At 38.3% G+C, this 14482-nt stretch overlaps 1 protein-coding gene across 1 annotated transcript in view; it reads right to left on the bottom strand.

Annotated features, from left to right (window-relative positions):
- Positions 1–14482, bottom strand: part of LOC108719755 (CUB and sushi domain-containing protein 3-like) — a 489518-nt gene that overhangs the window by 131872 nt on the left and 343164 nt on the right. Inside the window, exon 35 of the mRNA XM_041567998.1 lies at positions 12287–12391. Coding sequence (XP_041423932.1) covers positions 12287–12391 — 105 coding nt within the window. The remainder of the gene's footprint in view (positions 1–12286; positions 12392–14482) is intronic.

Below are 14482 nucleotides of genomic sequence, written 5' to 3' on the forward strand. Positions count from 1 at the left end.
TAACATCTCTAGGACCTTGGCATGTTACATATTCCATCAGTATTTATTAGTCTGACAAAGATGACAAGCTGACCGAGCATTGGCACCCTGTTGCCTCTCACAGCTGGTCACTGCTACAGCAAGGATAAGACCAGTGCTGGTGATTTATTTCAGCTTCATGTACAAAATAAAGCCTAATATTGCTTCTATCTTCCATTCAGACTTTAATATAAGCAGCATTACTGCACAGAGGTACTCTAATAAGCTGAGGTTTATGTGATCCCTTGTCTGGCTCAGGGTTGGACTGGGCCGACAGAACACCAGGAAAAAAGTCCATGGGCCCTCTTCTGCCTTGTGGGCAACCCAGGTTAGCTTCTTCTGCTGGCAATTGTGGGTACAGGCAGGTGTTTCCTCCCTTGTGTCCTCAAGGGGTAAAAGTACGGCAAACAGTGTGCGGCAGGGTAGGTTCTTGGCACTTGCGGCTGGGGTGGGGGGCCCCAAGCATAGTCTGGACATCACAGTCTGACACTGGTCTGCCTCACTAAATAACTACAGGTAAGACTATATAAACATGGATTGTAGGCATAAGTGTGAACTAGTGAATTGGTTTTGACTGTTTTTAACTCACAAAAAAACATACAAATATTACAAATTGCAATTGCATAGTGCAATAAACATATTGTAAATGCAAATCCATTTTTTATGAAAAAGTAGTTGCCTAATAAGGTCCAAGTAAGATCATCAAAAGTTGGTATCACCATAGCATTACATTCAGGGGCAGATTTATCAAGGGTCGAAGTGAATTTGAGGGAATTTTCGAAGTAAAAAAAATGTGAAATTAAAGTAATTTTTTGGATACTTCGACCATCGAATTTACTTTGACTTCGGTTCGAAGTAAAAATCGTTTGGATATTCGACCATTCGATAATCAAAGTACTGTCTCTTTAAAAAAAGTCTTTAAACCTCGAATAAAAATCCTTCGATCGATCACTAACATTGTCGAATCGTTCAATTCGAACGATTTAATCTAATGATTTTTATTCGACCACAGGATTGGCAAATTTGTTGAACAAACTTCGAATTTGAAGTTTTTTAATTCGATGGTCGAATTTCGAAGTTTTTTGTAGTTCGATATTCGACCCTTGATAATTCTGCCCCTCGGAGTAGTAAACCAAACAGTCTGAAAAACCAAACTGTAATGGCTTTCTAGCAGTTCTTATCTAAATGGCTTTGCAACAATTAATCTACTGGTCAGCTTTTCCAACCAGCCTCACAGTTAGGAACGCTTCAATAGAAGATAAAAGGCTTCTGGTGTTGCTCTTCTTAGTAAAGAGTAGGAAAGTGTCATTTGAAATTTCATTTACTACTAATTTCTAAGAATACAATTCCGAGATTTGTGACTGTGGGGCATGACTGCAAATAAATCACCACAGTCTCATTATATTACCAATGTAAAAATTGCAAATATCTTTAAAATTAGAAAATAATTATAATTTGTAAAGGTGAAGCAGGCTCATAACTATGGAAGAAGCAGCCCCTGGGGTCACGGGAGCATGGGGGGTTGGCCTTGACCATGGGGTCTGCTGCACAGAAATTCCCCCTCCCCAGTAAAAAGTGCCCACAGCGGGCAGGCACGCACATGAGAGGGCAGGGTTGTTGCGAGTCCTGGGCCTCTTCAAAGATTTTTTTCTGAGGGGCCCTGGCGACTGCTTGTTATTCCACTACTCAGAAGAGCACTTTGAGCAATTTTACATTCCATCATTTAAAGGTTTTACATTTCCTTTGAGCCTGAAAACATTGCAAAATAAATTAATCTTATGGCTGCACACAATAGAACAGATTTTCTTTGTTACTTTCTTTTTCTTTTAATTTTTCCCTTGCTGAGCTGTGGGTGTTTTTTTTTCAACTTTATTTTAGTATGTAAATAGAATAATAGAATAAAACACTATTCGGAAGCTTTGCTGTAAGGGTACCTGGGGGTCCAGTGGGCCGGCAGGGACGGCACGCTCCGTGAGGGGCGCCCGCAGCACTAAATTCTTCTGCACGCCTATGCGTGCCACCTCCGGGTTCGACAAGCGCGTCTATGTGTGTGCGTCTTTTTACTTTGTCGTGCCTTTTTACGTCATCGTGTTTTTGCACAAAATTCGAATAGTTAACTGGGGCTTGACCAAATGTTCCTGGGTGTGTTTTCCAAGCCTGATACTTGTTCTTGACCCTTGCCTGTCCCTGACTTTGGGGTCCGTTTACTAAAGTGTGGTAAATCTGACTTTAAGTTTCCGCATGTTATTGATGAGAATATTTTTACACCAGAATATTCGCAGCGACTAAATTTACTAAACAGCGATGCGCTCAGAAGTCATTGCGATCACTTGCAGTAACTACGTTAAGGAATCAGCTTACGTTAGCGTTAATTTTAGTGAGTTGCGAATTTTCTGGCGTAAAATTAAGTTTTTGCGAATATTTATTCTATAAAATAGTCTTGTTTTATGGCGGTTATTATGGCAAATTTTTACTGTGACATTTATGGCCAGAAATGCATCTTCAAAACTTATAAACTTTATTGACTGATTATACCATCCAACAACCTTACCAGAGTAACAGCAATCAAACATGTCTGCATCATATAAACCATTCTGCCAATAGAATCATATGAACAAGAAATCATACCAGTCAATCTCTTTGCTTCATAGAAATGCACAGTTTAATGTAGCCAATCACAATGAAACTAAAAAATCGTAGAGGCTGACGAATCCTTGGAGTTTGATGCCACTGCCAATAATACGACTCAGAGCTGAAACTGCTGCTGTTGCAACAGATAGAAGCAGAAGCCAAAACATCCTGTCAGCAATAGCAACAGATCTGTCTCCTGTCAGCAAAGAATGATGGGTAAAAAAACAGTATTATGGGATATTTCCTGCCCCTTGAGAATATTCTGGCGAAAAAAATACTTTTACGCCACTACATAGGTGGCGATAAAAGTTTGCGAATATTCTGGCATTGATTTTGTCTATAGCACATTTCGCTGTTTAGTAAACCAAGCGTTAATGTGTACGTAGCGTTATTTTCAGCGAATGCGATAACTGGCGAACAATTATTCTTGCGCAAGAAAATTTGCAAATTTATATTTACCGCAGGTTAGTAAACTGGCGATAACAGATTTGGCGAAAATTCTGTCTATAAATTGTGCGAATATTTTTAACGCACTAGTAAACGGACCCCTTTGCCATTCTGCTGCCTGTATGGACCACTGCCTGTAACTGAACTTCGAATCCTGATTCTGTACTGCACTGTTTGGTGTTGACCCCAGTCTGTGACAATGACTACACTCCATGATTTGGTACCATATTGCCCACTTGGTATTGACCTGGCCTATTCCATGTCTATGCTGCCTGTTCCCCTGTCCCTTCTATACTTCAGTTCCCTAGCCTGCCCACAACTCTTTCCTTGGTCCTCTCAAATTAAGTCCTGGTGGCATCTGAGTAGTGAAGGGCCCCTAACAAAGTCAAAGGCAGCTGCTATAGGCAGAAGAGTGAGCTGTGACCGGGTTCTTGGAGTTAATTCTGGGCTTAGGATTCCCTACTTTACAGCTGTGAGTCATGTCGGCCACACTATTATTGTAGAATGCCCAGTGACTTGACATGCATTACTTGCAAGTTATAACTACATTAAGATATTTACATTAAATTCTACATGGAACAATACAAACTTCTTTTTATTTACTTTTTTCAAAAACAGAAAAGGTAATTCATTTATGTAAAGCAGCATTTTGCAACCTAAAGATGTTGTATTCTACCATTTAAAATTTGTATTCTTTAACTAATACATGTATATTTTTTAAGTTGCAATATTGGTGTGTAGGCAGCCATCTCAGGTCATTTTGCCTGGTCATGTGCTTTCAGAAAGAGCCACAGCTTATCAATGGAGCTTCTGTTAGATAGGCTACTGTTTCTCCTACTCAATGTAACTGATGTTGTGTCAACTTGGGTAAGCCAGACTTTTATTATTGAGTGCTGTTCTCATATCTGCCGTTAGGTATGGGAGCATTTCTAGCAATGCAGATGCCAGGGAGATGTTATTTCATTACTGTCCCATTGTTCTGCTGATGGGATGCTGGGGGTGATCAGAGTGGGGGCACCTCGAAACAAAATGTCTATCCCTATTTCAGATTTCAAAATTAAACATAAATTTTATCTTTTCAAAAATCATCAGTACATCTTGGGGTTCATCTTGGGGTTCATGATCTTATTTCCTCTTTTACCAACAAATAAATTGCAAAAATTCGCCAGCGTGACGTAATTTCGGAACTTGCCGGATTTACTAACGGGCGCTGGTGAAACTTCGCTAGCGAAGGAGATAGGGGCAAATTCACTAAGATTCGTAGTTGCGCCAGGCGTAACTTCAGCGCACTTCGCCACACTTCGCCAGGCGTAATTTCGCCAGCGCTTCGCAAATTCACTAAAATCCAAAGTTGCGCTCAGGGGTAGCGTAAGGTTGCGAAGTTGCGCTAGCGTTGATTCGCTAAGTAAAGCGAAGTTACGCTAGCGAAGGCTAATTTGCATACGGCGCCAAATTCAAATTTCAATGGAGGAATATGTATCAGCACTACAAATGGCTAGAAAAGCTTCAAAACATCAAATAAAAATTTTATTTTGCCCTACACATGTGCCCACTGTCTAGGTTAGTTGCCATGAGTCAGGAAATGTAGGGGGGAAGGAGGGGAGCCCCAAAAATGTTTTCGATCTTTTTCAGCCTATCACCCATAATGTAGAAAACACACCAGCGTTTTTTGGGACTTAGAAAAATTTTTGACTTTTTTTGAAGCAATCCCTATCTACTCTATTGAGCTTCGCCTGGTCTGAGGTGGCGAAGGAAGTCTAGCGTAAAAGGTAGCGTTCAGTACACTGCGCGCGTTAGTGAATTTGCGTAGTTACGTCGCTAGTGAAACTTCGCCAGGCGTAAGGGTGCGAAGTAACACTAGCGAAACTACGCCAGCGTTCATTAGTGAATTTGCGCAGTAACGAAAATGCCAAACACTAGCGAAGTAACGCTAGCGAAGTAACGCTAGCGAAGTAACGCTAGCGAAGTAACGCTAGCGTTCGGCGCTTCGGCGCTTAGTGAATTTGCCCCATAGACTCTAGAGCTACTTCGCACTATTACACCAGGCGAAGTTTCACTCTGGTGAGAGAGACTTACTTTGCAAGTTCACTAAGATGCGCATTTTACTGAACGTTACCTGTTCCGCCAGACTTGCCTTCGCCAGCTCAGACCAGGCAAAGTGCAATGGAATGTATAGGGCTTCTTCAATTTTTTAGTTGAAAAATCCAAAAAAACCCTAGCGTATTTTAGTTTTTTCAGAGTTATAGGCTGTAAAAGTCTGTAAAAATTATTTTTGGTACCCGGGCTCCCCCATACATTTCCTACCATATGGCACATAAACTATACACTGGGCTGATGTGTAGGGCATTATAACAACTCTATTTCATTTTATTAAGGTTTCCCTGGGCTTGTGTAGTGTAATGTATTTAGCACAACTTTGACAGAGTTCGGCACCCTGGATGCAACTTCGGATTTTAGTGAATTAACGTTGTCCTGGTGAATCTATGCCTGGCGAAGTGTTGCGATGTGACCGAAGCCATCGCTGGCGAATTTATAGAGGTTAGTGAATTTGCCCCTAGGAGAGCATTATTATCAAAACCCTGTCCCTAAAAACACTGCTATCTGAACTATATATCCCATATGGAGGTTATACTGTATTTCTAGATCTTTCTTGTTTTTGACATCTTTGCCATTTCTACAGCTGTGCCTCCTGTTCTTCTACTGTCATAAATGTCCTCAATGTGCCATTGAGATCAAACTGCCTAACAGGGTTTGTTTCCATGCAGCGAGACATATTACTTCAGTCATTACGAAAAACATTATCATTGGTTAATTAAACATTTATGTCAAAGATCTAAGAATGTGGCCTGACTTCAGTGTGGGAGGACTGAGATTTGATTTACAGCTTTTCATAACGTTAATATAAATTGGAGATATAAATATAGCTCAGATTTACTGTACCTACAGAAGCCTGAGTCAGAAATGGTTACTTGCTGCACAGAATGCTAATGTAATAATGCATCATGTTTACCTAATGTCAAACCCCTACGCTGGAGATAAAATGCAGGCTACTTCTTATTGGAGGAGTTCCTTGTTTGCTTTGAAAACATATTAATAATATGTGACATTGCTGATCGGCTTTAAGTGAATATTTATTAAAAATCTAGTATTCAAGCATAATCATGGCAAAATGCAGTACTTGTAGCTGCTTTGCACACACAGGCAAAGACACGAGGTTCTAGGTTTTATTTTACCTCCCCCACTTAGAATGTAAGCTCTTCAGAGCAGGACTTCCCCCACTTCTTGTCTTTTTAACACTTAGCACTTAGTACAGGTATGGGACCTGTTATCGAGAATGCTCAAGACCTGGGGTTTTTCCGGATAATGGATCTTTCTGTAATTTGGATCTTGATACCTTATGTCAACTAGAAAATCATGTAAACATTAAACAAACCCAGTAGGCTGGGGTTGCTTCCAATAAGGATTCTTTATACCTTAGGTTGGATCAAATTCAAGCTACTGTTTTAATATTATAGAGAAAAAGGAAAAAAGGAAATCATTTAAAAAAAATTGGATTATTTGAATAAAATGAAGTCTATGAGAGATGGCCTTTCTGTAATTCGAACCTTCTGGATAACGGGTTTCCAGATAACGGATCCCGTACCTGTATACCTGATGGTGCATTAATGACCCTTACAGTCTTTTGTATTTAACATTAGAGACTTATTTATTAGCATTCTCATTTTAGTGGTTTAGAGGTTTTTGAAAGTGACTAAAGTCACTTTCTAAAACCACAAATGATATGAAATTCATCAAAAGATCCGAATATAAAAATTACAAACAGAAAGAAATCGATGATCGATCCTTCAAAAAAATACCAATACCTCTAAAACATCTGAAAATTCCAGTCTTTCAAGTGATTCCTAGCACAAAAAAATCTAAAAACCTCGAAAAGTCTGAATTAATAAAAAATTCTCCAAAAAGATTGACGCAACTCCAATTGACTTTTTGAGGTTTTCGTGATTTTTACACTTAGGGGGTCCAAAGTCCGAATTTATCTCAATATTTTTTGAAAAAACTCAGACCATGGCTTATTTATTAATACACTTTCCCGAAAATTTTGTTTGCTGGAAAAAAATCTGAAAATCTGGATTTTCTGATCTGGGGTATAATAAATTCAGAAAAATTTGTGATTTTTTTCCCACTAAAAATTTGGATTTTATAAAAAAAAAAACACAATTTTGTCGGGGTTTTGGCATTCAGAGTTTAGTAAATAATCGCCTTAATACATCTCAAATTCTCTGAGCTTTTAAAAATATTGCAAAACCACCATTTTTTTGAGAATTGTGGAAAAAATGTAAATAAAATTTTAAGCAAACGGGCCCCTTATTGAGCACTGGAGATGAGTTGTGCTTAATTGTAATACACGTCCTTTGTTAAAGCAGCAGATTAACTTTCCTATTGGTTGGCCTTTTTCTGCTCTACTGTCTGTGACTTTTTATTAAATAAAGAATTCAATGCTTTACTTAACACAGTATAATCTTCATTTTATGGAAAATTGATAATTGTCTTCAAGTACATGGAGAGATGACTTAAAGGAGGCTTGAAACTAAAAAAATTGGTGAGGTTAAAAAGTGGTATTTTTTTTTCCTTTTATCTCTGAACCGAGAAAACTCCAGTTTATTTGTCAAAAACATGCTTTAGAGGATTTATATATTTTTACCAAAACAAAATATTGGGGCTGATGTAGAGTACTTTGACTAAAACATTAAGGGGTTATTTATTAAAGTCAGATTTTTTGGTCTGAGTTTTAATGGGGAGAAACATTTTTTTTTAAAGAAATTTATTTTTTTTAAAGATACTCCATCTCAAACCTGCCAAGGTCATGTAGAAACAATTGGCAGGTGTCCCATTTACAATTGGAAGATATCATGATCTGTGCTGGGTTTCGTACAATAATCTGAAAAAATTGTGGTTTTCGATCGATAATAAGACAAAACCTTTTTAGTTTTAGGCATGAAATCCAGAAAAATCATGCAATTTAAATTTGGTTACGTATCAAGTCTTTTCCTGCAGCAGTTTTTTTTTTGAGTAAATTTATTGATAAATACTGTAAAAATGTGCATGGTAGTTTGGTCGAATGGTTTTAAGAAAAATGGTGGGCTATTTTTGGATTTTAGTAAATAACCCCGTAATTGTATGTACATTCATGTATGAAAAAAGAACAGAAATGCAATTTAAGATTAAAATCCCAATTCACATATACATTTTACTTCCCATTTCTTCATCAGCAAATTATACAGCCATGGAACTGAAAGTAATCTAACAATGAAGTTTTAACACATCAATCTTTTCTTAAATTTACATTGCATGTGTTAAAATCAAGCAGACACGTATACACACAAGGCAAAGTAATGGTACAAGGGTAGACACCCCACAGTTTAGCTGGTTCTACCTTGATTCTAGGTTTATTGCATGCCACTCAAAGCCCAGGCTTATTTCATTGTCTGCACAGTAGAACTGTCACCCAGTCTGGTTGGCACCCAACACCAGAACAAATGCCAGCACTCTGGTCACGGCTCGTGCTTCACCTGTAGTGTGAACGTCTTTGGCCTCGGGAGGAGCCCTCAGCTACTTGGATGCCACCAGGACTTAAATGAGAGGTGCAAGACTAGAGGTTCTGGATAGGCAGAGGGGCACGACTGTTAGCTAAAGTGTTTAGGCCAAAGGCCGGGTCCGGGCAGGCAGAGAATAAACATATTCAGGCAGGCAAAGGGTCAAACCAGGAAGTCAATCAGAGGGGTTGAGCAGAGGACGTAGTCGGTATACAGGCAAGGGTCAGGATGCAGAGGTCAAAAAGCCAGGCAGGGGTCACAACAGGAATCAAACAGAATATCAGATAGCTATAAGTTCAGGAACCATAAACAGATCCTATCACGGGCAGTTTGCACAAGACTGAATTCCGTTTTTATACCCTGGTGTTTTCGCGCCATTGCGTCCCTTTGCGCATCTGCGTAATCGTGCCAGCGCATCCGCGTCAATAAAGGAAACGAGATGCGGGAGCGCGCGCCCTAAGAACCTGCAATGTCGGAGGAAGAGGAACCACATGGCGGGCGTCCCCGCCGCACCGCTGGACCACCAGGGTGAGTAGATTTTATCACAAGAACTTTATTGTTCTGCATTGTCACTCTACTTATTTTTGATTCAGTTGCCTTGACTGATCTGTGACTGTTTTTCCCTGCCACTACCTAAGATTATACACAGCGGGCTACAAACTCAGCCAACTAGAACATAAAACTGTGCATTCAAGTCTCTAGCCTAGACCTTCATCATCAAATTTCAAAACAAAATACAAATGCCCCCTGTGAAATTCTATAATGGCTTTATACTTAAAATAGTATCAGCCAGCTGATACGAATAAACATATTAACAATAACCACAATCAACATAATCATAATAACTTTACCGCAGTCATCTAAAGCAAATACTGGAGCTGAAATACATGCTGGGTGTACAAGTTTATGTACAGTATTTTTAATTTTGTTACATAGGCTGCAAGTGGCAAATAATCCATACGGTGTTATAAAAATCCAGACAAGACTATGTGCACCTGCTCTTTTCATTGTCAGCCAGAAATGCATTGCTTATAATGACAGTACAGGTTGCTAAGTTACAAAGACAGGTGGTCTCTACTGCTTCACTATAGCACATTGATCTGCTTTGCTTGGATATTCAATTGTTATTCTTTTTCTGATATACAGCAGTCTGAAAATAAAATGCAAAGTAAACTTTGCATTTTAAAACTTTTAAAACATTGAGGAAAATATATGAAAGACAGAACTGGGTATTCCAGAAACATTTCCAAACACTTGATATTTATTCCTTTTTAATAACAGTTTCCTGACTGTCAGGAATTCAGCCAACATTACATAATATGTATTTACTTTTTATGTTAGTGTTGTTTTTTCAATTACATCATTGTCATGACTCTGTCTGTAGTTAGAGAGGGTGAAGAACAATTGGAGAAAGCACCTCCCGCTAGTATGGTGATAGTAAATGGTGTGCAGACTCACAATAATAGTACAAATAAAATGAAAAGAACAGAATTACCCACAGAATTGCACCTCCACCTTCAGTATTATATATGGAGTATATGTTCCAATTAAAACATAAACTTTATTTCTTAATTACCTTGAGCCCAATATTTTTTTTTTCGCAAGAATTCTGTTGCCCTGACTAGCTAAAGCTAAAATCTTCCAGATGCATTTAGCTCAAATGTATCAAGTAGTGATGGGCGAATAAATTCTCCAGGTTTGGAACTTGTGACGAATCTCGGCTTTTCACCGCTGGCAAATAAGTTTGTTAAACTTGCACAAAAATTCACAGGCATCAAAAAAATGTGGATGCGCGTTGGAAAAGTCGCTCACATCCACATTATTCAGACACCCACTGACTTTAACGCCAATGAAGGGATCTTGTAAGTCCGCATGCATTATTAACAGAGATATGTGTATGTTATGCTATACCATTTTTGGAAGGGTTTTCTTTTTAGTAAATCTGCCTTATTTTGGGGATAGCAGCAGAAAAATAGGGGGATCCAGGCATTCAATGATTCCACAAGGGCACCTAATCATAACCTGTGCTGAGGGTCAAGACTTGTGCACCTTGGCCACCATTTCAACCTGGAGTACATTTGTCTTTGCCTCCCTCTTGTTTTAAATGTTCATTTGGGGGCAGACCATGCAGTTGCATTGACTTTTCCAATAATTATTTATGTGCTTCCTTTATTTTAGCATATACAGTACCTCCTGCATGCCAAATAGTTTTTTTTTATATTTTTACCATATATGGACCCTTTTTGATCTTTCATTACTTTCCATGTAATTAATATACACTATTCTATGCATATACAGTATTTGGGACATAGCAAAATGTCCAGAGACTTCAATATAACAACCTCTCCTATTCGCCATGCAATCCTGGTGAGGTTCTTATAAGGGTGAAGGAAGTTCATATACATTGCACTATACAATATGTTTTTGTCTATAGCTGGCATATTTGAGCTTCAGTAGTCCGTTAGCATTAGAAACTCTAACTGACATGTTGAGAAGGGACAGTCAGGTTGGCAAAACAGTCAGGTTTAGGAACTTCAAGTTACAATTACTTACAAAAGCAGTGAAAAACTATAAATAACTTTTGAAGAATATATTGAACAATATTTTTTTAGTGTCAGCATCAGGTTTTGGAGCTTTCCATGTCCTGTACTGAATGTTCTCATACATTAATGTCCTTCTTAGGTCAAATAAATAGAAGCATAGAAGAATGCAATTATTAAAGCAGACTATATTCCATCTCTGTAATTGGGGTATCTCTACTTTCAAATCAGGTATGTCACATAAATGTTTTACAATACGGAAAAAATATGTGATTCACTGGTCTAATCTGGTCTTGCCTTAATGTATTAAGTGCAGAAAAGTGTTGGTGTAGTCCCTGTGACAATGCACCTTCTTTAAAAAGTATACAGGCCATTTTGGGCATGAGTCTGAGGAACACAAAGATCTTCAAGAGCCGTGGCTCCTGGGAAATTCCACTGAGGTTCTTGTGCTACTATATGTGACTGCTTTTTGAATGAGCCCATAGGTACTACACTGACACTACAAAAACATCACAATGTACTGTAGAAGTTCTTTTACCCCAGAGTGATAATGTCCCAGATATGCTCTACAACAACGCAAGAAGAAGCAAAAAGAATATCTTCAGTGCAATCATTTAAAGTTTAAGCTTTATTCTAAACCAAGTTTAGAATATACAGTCTGCCTTCCTTGTATCCACCTAGAGAGGGCTGAAAGCAAAACTGGCGACAGCACAAAATGACTGGGGATGGTACCATTGCATTCATTTCATTATGATGACTAGTACTGCACCTGCCTGAAGTGCAGTGTTTAATCTAAATGCTCTTCAAAATGTTTCCACTTTAAAATTCTCTGATGCATTGTAATTCCAATCCATTTCAATGTTAGTTTCTCCGAGCTTGTGCTGCAATGGTGTAGCACGTACAATTGGCAATCTATTTATAAGTGAAGTTCATTGGTAGACTGAGTGGAAGTGCTTATTATGTACCCTGCATATGATAACTGTCATTAAAGTTGCCACAAAATGGGATTTTTTACTGTCCTGGCAATCACACATGTAATGAAAACGGAAACATTACCTGTGTACTCAAGATGAAATCCAGCTGCCGAAACACTGATGTCTGATTGAAAATTCAAGTACAGGTTGTTAGATGTGCTATTAAGAAGTGGAGGAATTGTAGTTCCTGGAAAAAGAAACAATAATAGTCATCTTCATGTCTACACCCAGTACATTACACTTAGAACTAAGAGAATATGAACAAATCTTTACTCTATAATCTTTATCTCTGCACAACTTTCTCTGGCTCACTATATATATATATATATATATATATATATATATATATATATATATATATATATATATATATATATATATATATATATATATATATATATATATAAAATTTCACATAGAGCCGCACACCAATTTCTTCATAAATCAAGTGATATTTATTTGCATAGATTCGTTTTCCAACGTTTCGGCCCTCTTTAGGGCCTTGATAAAGGCCCTAAAGAGGGCCGAAACGTTGGAAAACGAATCTATGCAAATAAATATCACTTGATTTATGAAGAAATTGGTGTGCGGCTCTATGTGAAATTTTATACATAATATTTGAACCAGCACCCACAATCACCAAATCCGGATCCGAGTGCGGCTGCCTGCAGACAAATATATATATATATATATATATATATATATATATATACTGTATATAAACACAGATTGAACAAAGGTTATTGGTAAATCTTAGCATAAAATGCACCCAGTAGCTGTCAAAATAATGAGTGTGCCAGATGCTTCATTGAATCCTTATGCATCTATTATCAACGATTTTCTGGTGCGTTGCATATGAATATGCTACACTTATATTATATAGCATCATATATAACATGAGTCAAATTATTTTAATGGCCTTGTTATAAAATTGTTTTTAAAATAGTAGGTCACATCACAACACCTGAAAGCATTGTATTTATGACTTAGAAGACTGAAGTCTGAGCTGAGTCCCTCTGGATCTTAGAGTCAGTTCACTGTATAAATGCTGACACCCACATTGACATTGACACCAGTAGTTCCAGCTACCAGCATTATTTTCTCCAGCTAGCAGTACTTCATCTATAGTATAACTACAAATATGGATCATTAGATAGTGTGATACAGTTTTTTCCTGAGGTCACCAACAAATGTGCTCTGTGTTTATTCACACTATATTTGTGATGACAGAGCTTTATTTCGGGAGCTACAAATATTCTACAAATCTGGGCTCTCAACATTATATGGTCAGCTCTTAATTTAAGTAATATTAAACAGACTCTGTGTGAGGACTCAACCTGGTGGTCTAGTGGGGGTGCCATGGGGACTTATTCTTGCACGCATATATGCCTTCTGAAGGTATAGCCGCGCCAATAGCTTCCGGGTTTGATCAATGGATGATAGCGATAGTGGGGATGACGTCATCACACTTTTACCCGATGTGCCTGTTGTTCATTGCCTAAATTAAGATCTATTTCTTAGTACCTGGGTGTGTTTTCCTCTGTGTTCTTGATCAGTTACTGACCCTGCCTGTCCTAATTATGTCTAGCTTGCTTCTTGTCCTGATTGTGTACGTGATTTTGGTGTGTTTGACCTGGCCTGTGCCCCCAACCATTCCTACATTGTTACTGACCAGACCTGGCTTTTGACTACACTTCTTGTTTCCCATTCTACAAACCCACATTTGGTTCCCTTGCTTGCTCAGAACTCTCTCCTTGGGCCTCTGATGTTAAGACCTAGCAGCATCTGAGTAGCAGAAGGCTAGTACTGAAGCCAAAGGTGGCTGTTATAGGCAGAATGGTGAGCCATGACTGGGCCCTTGGAGTCTGTTCTGAGTTTGGGATACCCTGCGTTACGCTCTGATTTTCAGTCTAGTGCTTCTGAATTATATTTTTATTGTCTAGGATGGTCATTTACACTAGAAGCTGGTTGAATTGGTTGTACTTGTATATATTTTCTCCTTTTCAAATCATATGCTCTGCGGTTCTCCAGTAAACCTTAAAACATAATGTGGCACATTAACTAAAGGATGAACTGTGGATGTATAGTCAAAACTCGCCAAAAGGACAATTTGCCACAACATTGTCCGCAAAGAGGATAATTCCCTAGCGAAAAACCTCACCTTTAGAGATCTTTTGTGCCGTTTCATTAGGTGAATTTTTACTCTGGCAAACGATCGTTAATCAGCAAAATGTATCAAAGTGTAAACTTTCCAATACGCTACCCTTTTCACCATAGT

This window comes from Xenopus laevis, chromosome 6S (genome assembly GCF_017654675.1).
Source record: "Xenopus laevis strain J_2021 chromosome 6S, Xenopus_laevis_v10.1, whole genome shotgun sequence".
Lineage (NCBI taxonomy): Eukaryota > Metazoa > Chordata > Amphibia > Anura > Pipidae > Xenopus > Xenopus laevis.